We start from the raw sequence: 15,987 nt of genomic DNA, 5'->3' as shown, positions 1-15,987 counted from the left end.
AACCACAATGTATTTGTATTCTCATCAATGAAGGAAACTTAGTTGGTGACTGTATCGTCTGATCAAAAAGAGGATCGAAAAATGTGAAGACAAGACGAGAAGGCAAGAAATGTACAAAACTCAGAGACAGACAGATAAGAAACCAAAACACAAGTAGTTTTCAGGAGATTCAATCTCCGTCTGGACATAAATCATATATCGTATGGCATCTTTAGCAGATGACCCGGGTGTCCGAGCCATGAACATCCCCCATCAACAAAGCCTCCACGATCTCACCCTTGATGCCAACTCCCCGTCCAGCCCGCAGCACCACCAATGCATTCGCCTTCGCCAAACTGCCGACCTTCGAGGACCGCTGTCCGGCACCCTCCACCCCCGTGCTCGTCGCGTACAACCGACCATCCGAGCGCGATGCCGTAACGACAGCACGGTGGTATTCCGTGCGCTTGGGATCGAGCGGGAAGTGGTGCGTCAAGACGACAGCGACGCGCGGGAGACCAAGCTGCGGCGCAAGCCAAGGCCTAGAGCTGAGTGCCTGGGAGCTGTGGCCGAGGCCGGTGAGCTTGTGCAGCGAGGGAAGCACAAACAGGTTGAGGGTGACGAGGGCGGAGGCCGGGTTTCCAGGGAGCGAGAAGATGAGCTTTGATTGGCGCTCCTGCTGAGAGGATGTGGCGTCGCCGGTCGGTTTGAAGGGGACGGTTGCGAAGGTGGTTGGTTTGCCCGGTTTCATGGAAACACGGCCGAAGTGGATGGTGCCACCGAGGGAACGCTCGATGGTCGGCTTGAGGAGGTCGAGCTCGCCCATTGAGACGCCGCCAGTTGTGATTATAACGTCGACGCTAGTGGAGGCTCGGCCTACGCCGCGGAGGGAGTCGCGGAGGGCGTGCTCGAGCTCGCTGGCAGGTGTGTCGCGAGCGATGCCGAGGTCGACGGTTTCGAAGCCCCATGAGTTCAGACATGAGAGAAGAGAGGGGCGGTTGGAGTCGCGGATCTGACCGCCTGTGAGAGTTCGCGGGTCATTGTGCTCCACGAGCTCGTCACCGGTGCTCAAGACGCCTACGCGGGGTTTGCGGAAGACTTTGACAGTCCTAGTACCGGTTGATGCTAGCAAGCCAATCTCTCCACCGACGGGAGATATCAGGTCCCCGCGGGCCACTATTTTGGAGCCTAATGCGACATCGCTGCCAGGCTCGCGCACATTCTCGCCGGGCTCGATGTCCTCGGCGAGGATCTCGACTGTCGCTTCTTCCTTGCCGTCAGGTGTGCAGGAGTCCAAGGTTGTATCCTCGACCATGACTACGGCGTTCGCGTTTGGGGGGAGAGGGGCACCAGTGGTAATTCTAGCGATGGTCCCCGGTTGCAATGGCTCTAGATTTCCGCCGACATTGGCATGGGCAATGGATGCTACGGGGAAGATCCCCTTGGTGGATTGGCCGGCGGCGCCAGATTCTGGTGCAATGACAGCGTAGCCATCGACGATACTAGCTCGATACGCTGGAACGGCCTCTGCGGCGTAGACGTCTTCGGCGATCACCGAGCCAATTAAGGAGGTGGTCACTGGGACCTCAATGACTTCTGGCTCGGGAGTGTGCTCATTGATCCGCCGAAGCGCTTCATCTACAGAAAGCATCGGGTAGGGTGAGGAGCGATAGCGCCGGTTAGGGCCTGCACTAGGGTCGTTAGACTGGGGTCTCTCCGACGGCGACGTATGCGCTTTTGGGGCCTTATGTCCATGTCCGTGATCATGACCATGGTGGTGATGGTGATGGTGGTGATGATTTTGAGTGGCACTAACGCCTGCCTCTGATTCGAGCTTCTTCACACCTCCAGCATGGAGGTTCCGTGAATTGGCCCCAGCAGACTGCAGGCAGGCATGTGGAAGAAGCTTAACAACGGCGTCGAGGTTCTCCATGGCTCCTTTGGGTGAACCGGGTAAGGTAATAATCAAAGTCTTATTACGGACACCAGCAACTGGTCTGGCCATCATAGCAACTGCGCGGGGGGGATTAGCAGAAGTAAATATAGTTAAAGGGCAGCGCCATGGCGCCGCCCCTGATGTCATGCTCACAGGGGGTTACTCTCAAGGAGGCAGCAATCATGCCGTGTCTTGAAGTCTTGGTTAGTTTACTAGCGTCAATGCGGCACCCGGGTATCCAACTTACACTAGTCCCGGCGCATGGCGTTGGATTAGGGGAGAAACGGCCTAGTGATATCATGAGCATAAAGCAACGGGTCAAGATCAGAATCACAAACTTCAGGAGTGTTGTCCTTGATGGCAAATCCAGTTCCTCCACTAAGGAGGATGAGGTTGTACCAATTAGGGCTATCGGCCCAGTCGTATATCGATTGCTGGATCTGGAACACGTCGTCTGGGACGATCCTGGATGCGGGGGGTTCCCACTTCCCCTCTGCAGCCAAGATAGGCCGAAGTGCATCGACGACCTTGTCAGAAGCGGGGTCTTCCGAAGCAGTGTCTGAGACGATCAGGATTGCGGCTTTCAGTTTGGTCTCCATGATGTGCGATGTGCATAAATCTGGGGAAGTGGATGTTTTGGCGGGGGAAGTCGTTTTAAATAGGGAAAAACATCGGACTATCGCCAAACTCCGACGTAAATCGTGTATTTTTTTAAAGTGCTGGCGAAATCAATGCCGCTGTTCTGTTTTCGTACCTGCCAATCGTAATAATTTCCCAAAGGGTAACTTGCCTCTTTTATGGTTGTTCATATTAAGTTGAGTTACGAATTATTCCGAGGTCCTTGGAGGCAAAAGTCGGGGTTGGGTGTAACCCCAATCAATTCAATCCAATCGGATTGGAATCGATAGAATATGTCTAACTACATATAGATTGGCTTCAAGTCAATTCTGGATGGGATGTTGTCATGTATTCCGTGTACTTCAGTAAGGTAGTCAAAAGCTAGGCTAAATAGAGACTACATTGAGTACATGTAGATATACATATGTAGGGAAAAAGTCATTCATTTGATAGCGATTTCTACAAGTATTCGTTCTCCCTAGTGTAACAAGCTAAAACTAGCTCACGCAGCCTCAAATCTGATACATATGATCTCCGGATCACTGATGCAATTCAGCAAAACCAAAATGGCTCTACGTGGTCGACCCCAGACGCCCCAATGCGGTATATCGAAACATGAACATGAACTATGAAAACGAGAATAAAGAGGCGAAGCGGGTCGTCTGAGGCATATGTTTCGAGTCTCCGATATCTGTTTGCCGCCCAAATTTGAAGCTCTTCTCTTCAAAGGCTCAATTTCAGGCCGCCTCCAACACCGCTGCCTTTTGGGCCACGAGAAGGCCGACAATCAAACCGAAAAGTCCCAGGACTGAGCTGAAAATCTCGACGACAAGAATCTTGACGAATCTGAAAAAGATAACATGTAAGTGACAGTCTTATCAGATCAACAATACCACGAGGATCACCTACAGGCTGGGATCAGCGGCATCTGCCAGGGCAGCACCACTTCCATTGATACCAACGGAGATACCACAAATAAGATTGCAGATGCCGACTAAGATTCCTCCCCAGAAGACCGCGTATCCAGTGTAGTAGTTGCTGGAGGTGTGGATTCCGCCTTCGGGTACCGGGCTGAGCTTCGAGGAGAAAACAATGGCCATGATGACGCCGTAGATAGCGACGACTTCACAGAAAATAATGGAGATCAAGTTCTTGGTGCGAATACGGGGTGCTCGGACACCACCGCCAACAATCGATGAGCCGGTAAGGAAGATACCCCTAAAGAAAATATGCGGTCAATATCACCTTGTCAAATCATGTCAAGAATCGGCTTACCATGCTGCGCCAACAACTGAGAAGCCGATACACGATGCGATTCCGATATTTGCAAAAGCATAAGGAGAAACCTCCTCAAGGAAACGGCCGACCTAATACGTGTCAGGTTATTGGACTTCTGAGCAAATCGTTTGTTTTTATTTAACGTGAGTCTCATACATTGAACGCTTCTCCGTCTCCGTGAAAGAGCATATCTAGAATCCACATCTCTCATTAGCTGCCAGATCGCACCTTGGATCCATTGAAACGTACACAATCCCACCACAATGAGAGTGGTGATGGAGACACCGGCCGGATAGAGGTAAGCCATGGCGACCTCTATAAGCCTGATGAATAAATTAAATGGTCAGGATGATCGCAGACGTAGAAAACGCAGCCGATAAGGTAGCTGAAGCTCTTGGATGGAAGGTGATGGGGACTCGGTGGCCGGAGCGGATTAACTGCTCCGTTCGGGCGGTGACCTCGCGTTGCGCTTCCCCGGACGTGTTGGACCACCTGCTTCCCCCTACTTTTACTGTTCTTTCAAGGGAAGACGCTGGTCTTAACCTTCTATATTCTCATTAGTCTTGTTCTTGTGTTTTTCACCCAGTCGCAAATTCCTGACCTCATTCCGTGCGGCTTCACTACCCCTGAATTCCAGCCGCATCAATATCTCCGTGACAATGGCGTCTACCTCCGTTGGGTCGTATTCGAACCCCTTGAAGAAGTTCAAGTAAGAATTCGGAGGGCACAGTATGGAATCAGAATTGCATTGCTAATGGATATATGTAGGCTGGTATTCCTAGGCGAACAGAGCGGTAAGCGTCTCTTCACTTCCTACCTCTACTACATGCGCTCTGGTCAATGAGAGGCTGGCACAAGATGTCTAACGTTACTGCAGTCGGCAAAACATCATTGATTACTCGGTTCATGTATGACTCGTTCGACAACACATACCAAGCAACTATTGGCATCGACTTTTTGTCCAAGGTACGCCACATTATACCCCGCACAAGGATCTAATTCATTGGGCATTGCCCCGAGCCTATATATTTGTAAGGGTTGGACTAACTATCGTATCTAGACCATGTACCTTGAAGATCGCACTGTGCGTCTTCAACTTTGGGACACCGCCGGCCAGGAGAGATTCCGTTCCCTTATTCCTTCCTACATCCGAGACTCGAGTGTTGCCGTGGTAGTATACGATATTTCGAATGCTAAATCGTTCCAAAACACACGAAAATGGATTGACGATGTGCGCGGAGAACGTGGAAACGATGTTATTATTGTGCTCGTGGGCAACAAGACCGATTTGAACGATAAGCGGGAAGTCACCACCGCACAGGGCGAGGAAGAGGCAAAGAAAAACGGATTGATGTTTATTGAGACCAGCGCAAAGGTCGGGCACAACGTGAAGCAGCTTTTCCGGAGAATTGCCCAGGCTCTCCCTGGAATGGAAGGCGAGGCCAAGCAAGGCGAGAGCACCAGTATGTTCATTCTCATGTTTTATTCGCCGAGTCCTCATACTGACCATGACCCTTCCCACAGTGATCGATGTCAATATCAGTCCCAAGGAGACGACCAGCAACGACGGCTGTGCCTGTTAAGATTCCCCCGCATCCATTCCCGGTCCCTACGTGCCCTACCTCGATGAGAATCGAGGCTGTCATGATATCCTACAGTTTTCGAAGATGTACATGTTTCTTCTTTCTTTGCCCGCACCTCGAGTCGATAGCGCGCGTCTAGATCTTTCAATACCGAATGCGGTTGTATCCAGTTATTTTATGAGCTCTTGGGAGGAGACAAGGTGTTTTGATTTCCGTTTAACCAGCATCATACGTTTATTTATTTTTTTTTTGTGGCGGTTGAAGTGACTTCGCTTGACTTCCCTTGGGAGTTCGTGATTACCGCTCTGGCAGCATGGGCTCACATGTCTGATATGCCTGATATGCTTTATTTCATGAAGCTGTATAATATGGCATTTCCCTTCTGGGTAACGCACCGCATAGCCGGCGCCAATGAAACTTGAATTCAACACTACCATACCCGTCAATTAGTATAATCCTTGAAACATAGACGAAGGTACTGTTCTGGTATTCGTAAAGGAGCCATGATTTGCTTCATCCGTCACATATACTACGTCTCGATGGGTTTCCATAATGTCCATGGCATTTTTTGTACATGTGATCACTTGAGGGGCACGTGTTAAAGGACAAACCCCTTGACATCGTTCTCGTGCTCCAAATTCCACGCTCTTTGGATTAAAGAGTCAACCTTGTTCGTGTCTTTGATTCCGCCGTATTTGGCGAGAGCGTGAGTTTTTGCCTCGATTTCAGACCTAGTAATGTCAGAGCCTGATCGTGTCATCTCTTAGAAATATGGAAAGCATACCTTGTCAAGGGAAGCTCCGGGTCTCCCTTTGCAAATGTGACTGATTCCGTGTAAGTCTCCCCGGACTTGCATTGAACAATAACAGTCCCTTGCCATCTCTCTGGGAACTGAGAATCAATCTCCGCATTGTATTCCATCTTCACTCGACTCTGGAATGCACGCAGAGAGGCATCCTCCAGGTCAGCTTCAGTGAAGTCAGTTATCATAGCTTGGCCTTTCTTCGCCGCAATGGCTAGCACAAAGCCCATTGAGAACTTGCTCTGGTGAACTGTGTCTCCAATCCCACTTAGGCTAAGTACGTTAATAGCAGCCTGGTATGTGGGAACTAGGACAGAGTCGATATCGTCAAAAGAAACCTTGTTCTTGCCCATCAGGTTCAACAGTGCGTCCACGCTAGGATGCGTGTGTCGACAAGATGCGTGCCATTTGAAGCTCGAACGAACAACGGCAAATTCAGTACCCAAGTTCTGGTCAATTGCTTCTGAATTTGTTTCGCCGGGGACTAGAGCAGCTCCCATTGCACGCGGTCCTTCCAAAATATCCCGTGGGCCTAAAAGGCCATCACGAGCGGAGTAAGCTGCAAATATACCATCAAAGCAGGCCTTAGCTGTGTGCACTTGTTTTGAGTGTGCTGCATCCATCAAGAATTGCCATAATCCTGCAGCTTGAGTTCCAGCTGTTCCGACTGCTGATGATGTTTGGTTTGCATCAAGCTTCAGTAGGTGGGCTACAGCTGCTGCAACTCCAATCACTCCGCCTGTGGCAGTGGTATGGAATTTCTATACTATAAGTTAATGATTGAAAAGCTAGCTGGCTGTGCCTAGGGTTGCTGGCATGGTTATTTGATATTCATGGAAATCCAATGGATCTTACCTCATAGTGGCTCTTCCCCAGATACTCTCCAACACGGCAACCGACTTCGTAGCCAACCACACAAGCAGTGATGAAGTCTTCTCCACTTGCCCCAATATCTTGGGATACTGCAAGAGCAGCTGGGAAAATCACAGTCGCCTATGGCCAAATAAGCATGGTGTTGGCCGACATATCATGCATTGATATTGGGCCTCAAGGTGCAACAAGCAACGAGAACACAGGTAAGACTCACCGGATGCATGATGCTTCGATTGTGCAGATCATCCTGCTCGACCACATGGGCAGCAGCAGCATTGATCATACTAGCAAATGCAGGACTAGTAGTGAGGGCTTGGGAACCATCAATTAGTTCGCTCTTTCCACTAGACGGGCCCATTTGAGCTGCAAAGCGCACTATTGCAGAAACAGCGGGATGGCTACGACCGGCTATGGCACAGCCTAGCGTATCTAGGAAGAAATCTTTGGTGCGTTGGACCACATCATCAGGAATGTCGTTGTATCTCAGGTCGGCGGCCCATCGGACCAACCGATCAGTTCTCGATTCTTGGCTTGATGAGATAGTCATTGCGGAGTCTCAAGAAACAGGTTATATGACGGAATGAATGAAATGTCTTGATGCCAACTCCAAGTTCAACCTCCAAATATAGGCGGGGCAAAGACGGGTAGAGCATGTCGGTCATTTACTTCCAAGGTTACTTCCCCTCTTTGGAGGATGAGCTAGCTATTTCCCGAGGTATACAAATGGCCCATGAAGCCGATTTGAGGGTATACAACGAAAGGGCTCTGATATATTGCGTAGATACTCATCCAGTGAGACCATAGCCTCTCAATAAAATACTCAATTATTCAGTACTCCGTATAAACCATTCAAATAGCATTGACATGTGACAGCATATAGCCGACTTATACCTAATTAGGAATATTCATGCCCTGATAATGAGGCATAAACTTTATTGGTTCAGGCACCAATATTTTCATAAATGCATAAAATGATCGCGAAAGTAAGGGGGCAAGCCCCCCTGGGCATAAAAATGTAGTCTTCTGTTGTGTATTACCTTCGAGGCCATATGGATGACCAGGTAGAGTCTATGCATAAATTCAATAAGAACACCGAATATAATATTCAAGACACAGATAAGCTGAGTAAAAGAAGATGAAGTGAGTAACTATCCATGAATACAACAGATGAGAAGTGAAAATGTACGAGAATCGGGAAATTGATCTGCGGGCGGATCGCCCGGGAAATGGCGCCCCTGGGCCATCTGCACTGCCATACACCCAGCCTTTTTCCTCTTCCCTTGCTTTGCCCGTATATATACCCAACCACATTTCCATCGCTATTTTCATCTTGATAACGCACATTCTTGGAATACACACTCATGGGGTTCACTTCCCGTTTTCTCCGCATTCCGCGGCCAGAGGTGAGTCGCGATCAAATCTTATCCATTACCGGAGCTAACTTATTTCGTCACTTCAAAGTCCTTTCTCTATGTGATGAGCTTAGAGACTGGTGCTTCATTAATCACACTTTCGCTTCTCTTGAATAAAATCAGTGGCCTCTATGGCCTACTAGCCCTTTTGACCGGCTATCACCTGTCCCCCGTACAACTCTCAATGTACCTTTGGTCCCTCGTTGCCCTTGGTCTCGCCGCACTTCTGTTCCCACACATTCGCAAACAGTCCCCTCTACAATGTCTCGCCCTCGCCTACCTCTATGTATTCGACAGCTTGATTAACGCCGCTTACACTGCCGCTTTCGGTGTGACTTGGTTCTTGGTGGTATCCCAACATTACGACAGTGGCGAAGCCGCCGGTCCAGGAGGCGACACGATCGCCCAAACCGCTGGCTTTACCAGCCCCAAGTACGATGCAGCCTACGTCGAAATCCAGAACACAAAAGAAGGAAACAACTTCGTTGCTCATCCCCCGCGTGCCGCCGAAGATCTCAGCAATGTCGTTCTCCAGCCCGAGAGTCTCCCGAGCATCATCTTCATCTGCCTTCTGTGGGCAGTCCGCGTCTACTTTGTCCTGGTGATGCTCGCTTTCGCACGCCAGGCCCTCCGTCTCTGGGTTGCGATTCCCCGGCACACCCAACTCCCGACCCACAGCCGCAACGTTTCTGTCGCCAGCGTTGCCGATATCGATCGGGAGCCTTTCTCTCCCTATAGCCCCGACGGCCAGGGCTGGCAAGGCAGGCTGGGTCGCGTGATGGTCAGCATCGGCCACAGCTATTGGTTGGGCGAAGAGGAGGACGGTAACTGGCTCAGCGGCATCAACCACAAGTTCCGCAACCGTTCAAACAACACAGAGCTGCCCGGTGCGCTGGAAAGAGAGAGGAGACGCCGTTCTGGAACGGGTCCCCCAGCACCGTCGCCATCTATTGTTCGATCTACTGTCCTTCAGCAGCCAATTCCTGAGCATGTACCTGGTGGCATGAATGTGAAGATGCAAGACTGGAACGCACCTCGATAAATGATCTCTTGGCGGCTATTGAACAATATCAGTCGCAATAATGTACAGCCCTCGCTTCAACTCGGCTCAATGTCTTCAGCCCTCTATTTTCCTCCCGGCTGTGTGCATCGGATACAATGAATTTGTCTGTGCCCAGCCAGTGAACACAATCCATCTTGGCTCTTGTGTCCGTCCCATCGTTTTATGAGGTCACTCAATCAAATCGGGATAACCGATCATTTGACTTCATTCGATACTTCACCATCACGAAGCCCGAGCCCCTTTTTGCTCGATACTTACGATACACTGCACATATGAATTTGGAACCGGTCCAGGTATATGGCTTTGATCAAGCCATTTCTGTGTCGTTGATCGATATCTGGGTCCCTCCTGTCTGGGTCTGGAAGGCGTTTTAAATTCCGTCATGGGAATTGGGGCGCTTTAAACACAGATGACATCTGACATCCAGGATTTTGGCGTCGGGACATGGATATGTATATTGCTTATCTGAAATGGGGGGTTCTGCATATTTCCCCGCAAGGGCATGTCTTGTTTTGTACACAATTGCTTTTGGGCACACCTCACATATAATATCAGTATGATTTTTTCTTGACGATTTAACAGATTAGGGTCAGTAATACTGAGATGTTCGAGTCTTTCGAACGCCGAAAGCTGCATATGTACATACGGATTATTCTAGTATTACCTAGGTAAATGAGATAAGGAGATTAGGTTTTTTTTTAGGATTCGTGATGTACTCGGCCGAATTATTAGAATTAAGGCTGATTGGCTAGGATCATGGTATACTCGAGCGAGATCGGTGACCGTTAACCTTCGGCGTTTGACCGGTAGTCTTGTTCTAGTAGGGACCGCCTGAAGCCTGGAGGAAATTCCCCTATAACAGTACGGAGTAGAATACGTTGAAAAGACGGGAATACTCCGAATAAAATGCATTTGTTGGGCATGGGTAATTGCTGTGGTGCTATTGGTACGCTAAAAGCATGAAGAAAAATACTTAAAATCAATGCTATGTGAGCAAGTCACCAAATAACCCGGGATTATTGGACTTCACATCATCCCATGAAGCAAATCCCTTGACAAACCCGAGATTTAAGTGTATTTCATATGTACATAGCTGTCGATGTAGTTCTCTTAAACGACAGGTACCGCACGAGCTAGCAAACCCCGACGCTGACGTGCTCGACGGTATCACGGGATCCCCCGCACTGAGCCCAAAACGGAAAGTTTGCATCCCAGTCGCTGGGTGTTTGCACTGATGTCGTGATCGAAGACCAATCAGCAGATTGCTGATCTAACCCCGACGACGGAGAATGGAGCGAGCGAAGGAAACAAAAACCACAGGCTTTTTTTTTTTCTTGTCTAGAAGGACAATTCCAAGAGAGCTGAGAGACATCATATTAATTGTCTCCTCTCACTTGTTACTATATCTCTTCGGTTCTGTGCTGCGAGTGGGAGATCGCTGCATACATACTGATAAGATATATCGCGATTTTATCATCCCACTTACTGCTGTGATCAACAGCAAATAATCGCAAAAATGGTGTCTATCTCAAGCGCTGCTGAAGCCGGTAAGTCATTTTCAGTTATCTTCCATTCTCGAAAATGCAGGGCAATGGCTGATCACCATGCGGTTGTACAGTGGCGAGGATCGCCTACCTCACCAGTGATACCGTTCTCTCCGTGCAGCCCTCGCTGCAAAATGACTCATTGTTCTCCAAGTCGCTGAAGGCCCTCAAGTCAAACAAGACGAGCAACCTCTCTTCAAAAGTCACCGAGGTGAGTTGCAATCGTTGGGGTTGCGAGACCGGAACCCAACTAATACTATATCCAGGTCCAAGCTGTGCGCTATAATGAAGATCCCCTCCTGTCCGCCTTCACTCCCCTTCAGAATGGCGAGACTATCTCCGTCGTCACCAGCTCCTCAGTCCTGATCACCGCCGTCCCTCACCTTTACCGTCTCGCCAACAGCCCCGTGGTCATCCACGTTGCTCTGGAGCCCTCTCCGTTCCCCGACTACTCCGCGATCAGCTCCATCCGTCAGTCCGGTTTCACATTCCTCCACTCAGAGACCGTGCAAGAAGCCCAGGACATTGCTATCACAGCCCATGCGCTTGCTCACAAGTCTGGAAAGGGTGTCATCCACTTCTTCGACCCCTCTAACTCGGCCAAGGACCCCTCTATCCCCGAAGAAGACATTGAGGTCGTCAAGAAGGTTCTCAACATTGGTGGAAATTCTGCCACCTCTGCTGGTACCCAGACTCTTTACGCTGACTCCGGTCGTGTGGCCACAGTCACCGCAGAGACCGTGGGTACTCCCCCTCCGGCCAACCCGAGTCAACAAACTTGACTGTGCCCTCTCAACCTCAAACTCCTTTCAACGCTAGCGTTGACAACTCATCAGTTGGCTCCTCGCGGAGAGACAGCAGTGCTGGCAGTGAGACCCCGAGCTCAACCGCGACGACTGTGGACAGCGCCACCATCCGGCCTGTTAACGCGGGCGATATTTTTGATTGGACAGCTCAGATTTGGAACGCTCTGTTCGAAGAGGTGGGCCGCAGATATAATGCCATCGAGTACACCGGTGTTGCTGATGCTAAGTCTGCTATCTTCGTTTTTGGCTCTACTGGAGTCTTCGTGGATGCTCTCGCCAATGCTGGTGCCAACCCGGAGTTGGAGAACATTGGCCTGATCACTGCTCGCCTGTACCGCCCCTGGGTTGGTGGACAGATTTCCAACTCTATCCCTAGCTCCGTTGATAAGATCGCAGTTCTTGAGCAGGTTCGCAAGACCACCCGATGGGGTCCTTCGTTCATGGACTTGTTGTCCAGCCTCACGCCCTCTGGCGCTCGCGATCAGCCTCCTCGTATTGTCGGGTACCGTCTCGGATATATTGAGCCCTCTACCGCTGTCCAGGCCCTTCGTGGTGTCTTGCAGAACCTAAACTCCGCTTCTCCCATCCAGAACCTTGACATCGGGAGCTCTCAGGTTCCTGCTGTTCAACACGCTCTCGAGCAACCTCGCATCGAGAACGCTTACTTGAAGATTTTGAATCAGCTCTTTGGCGAGCGCCTCCACATTGCCAACCAGCTTGGATCCAATAACGCTGGTATCTCAAGCACTATTGCCGCAAGCCCCGAGTTTGGATTTGGTTCGCTGCTAGCTCGCCAGGAGCACCGCCAGCGCTTCATCCGGGAGGTTGAGGAAGCCACCAGGTCCAACGACTTTGCTACTGATGTCCCAAGACTTGGTTGTCTCGCTGGGCTCTGAATGTGAAGGAAGCCGCTAAGGCTAACAAACTGGCTCCTGATGTGATTAGTCGCCTCTCCAACGATGGCTCCGCGATTTCCCGCCAACTTCTGCAGTCCAAGCAGCTCTTCTACGAGGAGTCCGACTGGCTGGTCGGCTCCGATGCCTGGGCTTACGATCTGGGCAACTCCGGTGTTCATCACGTTCTCGCATCTGGCGCGAACGTGAACATGCTCATCATCGACTCCCAACCCTATTCTGAGCGCGCTGCATCTGATGCTACTCGCCGTAAGAAGGATATTGGTCTCTATGCCATGAACAGAGGTAACGCATATGTCGCCTCGGTCGCTGTTTACAGCTCGTACACCCAGGTTCTTCAGGCCATGTCCGAGGCTCAGCAGTTCAAGGGTCCCTCGGTTGTTGTCGCCTACCTGCCTTACAACCAGGAGAATGACTCGGCACTCACAGTGCTGCAGGAGACCAAGAAGGCTATCGATCTCGGCTACTGGCCCCTGTACCGCTGGAACCCCGATAACGAGGAGAAGGGTGAGCCAAAGTTCCAACTTGACTCCGAGCGCATCAAGCGTGACCTGGAGGAGTTCCTCCCGTCGGGACAACCAGCTTACCCAGCTCATGAACCGCCAACCCAAGTACGCCCCTGTTCTGTCTGAGTCCTATGGCACTGAGGTTCGCGCTTTGCAGAAGAGAAACGCCAAGGACTCCTACGAGAAGCTCTTGGATGGTTTGTTCGGTGCCCCTCTCACCATTCTCTTCGCATCCGATGGCGGTAACGCCCAGAACCTCGCTAAGCGTCTTGGCAACCGTGGTCGCGCCAGAGGTTTGAAGACCATGGTCATTGCTATGGATGAGTTCCCGCTTGAGGACTTGCCCACTGAGGAGAACGTGGTTTTCATCACCAGTACTGCAGGCCAGGGTGAATTCCCTGTGAACGGTCGTAGTCTCTGGGAGCATGTGAAGAACGCCGGTGATCTTGATCTGTCCACCATCAACTATTCTGTTTTCGGTCTTGGTGACAGCCACTACTGGCCCCGTAAGGAGGACAAGATCTACTACAACAAGCCTGCCAAGGATCTTGATGATCGTGTCGCCTTCCTGGGTGGTCGCAAGCTCACCGACATTGGCCTCGGTGATGATCAAGACCCGGATGCCTACCAGACCGGGTACTCCGAATGGGAGCCCCGCTTGTGGAAGTCTCTGGGTGTTGATAAGGTGGAAGGTCTCCCTGAGGAGCCTGCCCCGATCACCAACGAGGATATTAAGATCAACTCTAACTTCCTTCGCGGCACCATCGCTGAGGCTCTTCTTGACGAGAGCACTGGCGCTATCCCCGCCAGTGATCAGCAGCTGACCAAGTTCCACGGTACATACATGCAAGATGACCGTGACCTCCGTGATGAGCGCAAGGCCCAAGGTCTTGAGCCTGCCTACAGCTTCATGATTCGCTGCCGTCTGGCCGGTGGTGTCGCTACCCCCAAGCAGTGGCTGCAGATGGATGCCATCAGTAGCTCACACGGTAACGAGACCATGAAGCTCACTACCAGACAGACCTTCCAGTTCCACGGTGTCATCAAGCGCAACCTTCGTGGCGCCATGCGTGCCATCAACAACTCCATGATGGACACACTCGCTGCCTGCGGTGATGTTAACCGTAACGTTATGTGCAGTTCTCTCCCCGAGTTGTCCTCCTTCCACCGTGAGACCTGGGCCATCTCTTCCAAGATCAGTGAACACTTGCTTCCCTCAACCACTGCCTACCACGAAATTTGGCTGAAGGATGACAACGACAAGAAAGTTCAGGTTGCTGGAGATGCTGTCGTTGACCACGAACCCCTCTACGGTCCTACCTACCTCCCCCGCAAGTTCAAGATCACCATTGCCATTCCTCCTCACAACGACACTGATGTCTACGCCCACGACATTGGCTTGATTGCCATCAAGGGTGCCGATGGCAACCTCGAAGGTTTCAACGTTCTGGCTGGTGGTGGAATGGGTTCCACTCACAACAACACCAAGACCTACCCCCAGACTGGTCGCATGTTCGGATACATTCCCAAGGATATGGTCCACATTGCATGCGAGAAGATCATGCTGGTGCAGCGTGACAACGGTGACCGCAAGAACCGCAAGCACGCCCGCATGAAGTACACCATCGACGATATGGGCGTTGACGCTTTCCGAAGCGAGGTCGAGAATCGTCTTCCCGACGGCCTCAAGTTCGGCGAACCTCGCCCCTTCGAGTTCAAGTCCAACGTCGACACCTTCGGCTGGCTTAAGGATGATACTGGTCTCAACCACTTCACCTTCTTCATCGAGAACGGTCGTATTGAAGATACTGCCGATTTCAAGATGCGCACTGGTCTTCGCGAACTTGCTGAGATGGGCAAGGGTGAGTTCCGTCTGACCGGTAACCAGCACCTGATGATCTCTCGCATCACCGACGAAGACCTCCCCGCCATCAAGGAGCACATGGCCAAGTACAAGCTTGACAACACTGCTTTCTCTGGCTTGCGTCTGTCATCCTCTGCTTGTGTTGCCTTCCCTACCTGCGGTCTTGCCATGGCCGAGTCTGAGCGCTACCTCCCCGTTCTGATCTCCAAGCTCGAGTCCACCCTTGAGGAGTGCGGTCTTGCTCGTGACAGCATCGTTATGCGTATGACTGGTTGCCCCAACGGTTGTGCTCGTCCCTGGCTCGCCGAAGTTGCCTTTGTTGGAAAGGCCTTCGGTGCATACAACATGTACCTGGGCGGTGGCTACCACGGCCAGCGCCTGAATAAGCGCTACCGCTCTTCCATCAAGGAGGACGAGATCCTTGAGATCATGAAGGGCCTCCTCAAGCGCTACTCTCTTGAGCGTGATACCGACGGCGAGACCCCTGAGCGTTTCGGTGATTGGTGTATCCGTGCTGGTGTCATCAAGGCTACCACTGACGGAAAGAACTTCCACGATGGCGTAAGTGATTCCTTCTATGATCTCGACGGTATTGATTCTAACAATTCCCTACAGGTTGCCGAAGATGAGGAAGAAGAGTAAATGCTGAACACAGCAGTTACACATATAATCTCCGATTTTTATGACTCTCATGGGATCTAAAATTTGCTTTCTCCCCTTTCTAATTGTTGGATATTCTCACGTCTGTATCTCACGTCGCAATGCATTGATGTCTTGGCGATTGTATGATTCCATGCAAAAATGTTAGA

General features: G+C 50.9%; 6 protein-coding genes across 6 annotated transcripts; 3 read left to right on the top strand and 3 right to left on the bottom strand.

Annotated features, from left to right (window-relative positions):
* Positions 1-211: 211 nt before the first annotated feature.
* On the bottom strand, positions 212-2,514 carry N7519_005505 (bifunctional molybdopterin adenylyltransferase MobB/molybdopterin molybdotransferase MoeA family protein; the record flags this gene model as incomplete). The annotated part of the gene is made up of 4 exons (XM_057292281.1): positions 212-1,992; positions 2,069-2,106; positions 2,163-2,203; positions 2,254-2,514. The coding sequence occupies 4 exons, from the start codon at positions 2,512-2,514 to the stop codon at positions 212-214; spliced, it is 2,121 nt and encodes a 706-aa protein (XP_057147092.1).
* A 756-nt stretch (positions 2,515-3,270) lies between these two features.
* N7519_005504 (H(+)-transporting V0 sector ATPase subunit c'') lies at positions 3,271-4,118 on the bottom strand (the record flags this gene model as incomplete). Its single annotated transcript, XM_057292280.1, has 5 exons — positions 3,271-3,379; positions 3,443-3,751; positions 3,809-3,900; positions 3,968-4,002; positions 4,061-4,118. 5 exons carry the CDS (start codon positions 4,116-4,118, stop codon positions 3,271-3,273), a joined length of 603 nt encoding a protein of 200 aa, XP_057147091.1.
* A 352-nt stretch (positions 4,119-4,470) lies between these two features.
* On the top strand, positions 4,471-5,394 carry N7519_005503 (Rab family GTPase YPT6; the record flags this gene model as incomplete). Its single annotated transcript, XM_057292279.1, has 5 exons — positions 4,471-4,520; positions 4,580-4,605; positions 4,689-4,777; positions 4,872-5,274; positions 5,336-5,394. The coding sequence occupies 5 exons, from the start codon at positions 4,471-4,473 to the stop codon at positions 5,392-5,394; spliced, it is 627 nt and encodes a 208-aa protein (XP_057147090.1).
* Positions 5,395-5,992: 598 nt separating this feature from the next.
* Positions 5,993-7,616, bottom strand: N7519_005502 (MmgE/PrpD family protein; the record flags this gene model as incomplete). Its single annotated transcript, XM_057292278.1, has 4 exons — positions 5,993-6,125; positions 6,179-6,957; positions 7,052-7,189; positions 7,284-7,616. The coding sequence occupies 4 exons, from the start codon at positions 7,614-7,616 to the stop codon at positions 5,993-5,995; spliced, it is 1,383 nt and encodes a 460-aa protein (XP_057147089.1).
* Positions 7,617-8,430: 814 nt separating this feature from the next.
* Positions 8,431-9,523, top strand: N7519_005501 (inositol phosphorylceramide synthase regulatory subunit KEI1; the record flags this gene model as incomplete). The annotated part of the gene is made up of 2 exons (XM_057292277.1): positions 8,431-8,472; positions 8,531-9,523. 2 exons carry the CDS (start codon positions 8,431-8,433, stop codon positions 9,521-9,523), a joined length of 1,035 nt encoding a protein of 344 aa, XP_057147088.1.
* Positions 9,524-11,060: 1,537 nt separating this feature from the next.
* On the top strand, positions 11,061-15,820 carry N7519_005500 (sulfite reductase (NADPH) subunit beta; the record flags this gene model as incomplete). The annotated part of the gene is made up of 7 exons (XM_057292276.1): positions 11,061-11,091; positions 11,163-11,299; positions 11,355-11,856; positions 11,925-12,718; positions 12,766-13,419; positions 13,472-15,739; positions 15,794-15,820. 7 exons carry the CDS (start codon positions 11,061-11,063, stop codon positions 15,818-15,820), a joined length of 4,413 nt encoding a protein of 1,470 aa, XP_057147087.1.
* Between the last annotated feature and the right edge of the window lie 167 nt (positions 15,821-15,987).

The sequence above is a fragment of the Penicillium mononematosum genome (genome assembly GCF_028829835.1).
Source record: "Penicillium mononematosum strain IBT 11891 chromosome Unknown utg000003l:1.0-8172316.0:1.0-8177699.0, whole genome shotgun sequence".
In the NCBI taxonomy this organism is placed as follows: domain Eukaryota; kingdom Fungi; phylum Ascomycota; class Eurotiomycetes; order Eurotiales; family Aspergillaceae; genus Penicillium; species Penicillium mononematosum.
Note: the sequence above shows the minus strand (reverse complement) of the source record. Positions and strands in the feature narration are given on the sequence as shown.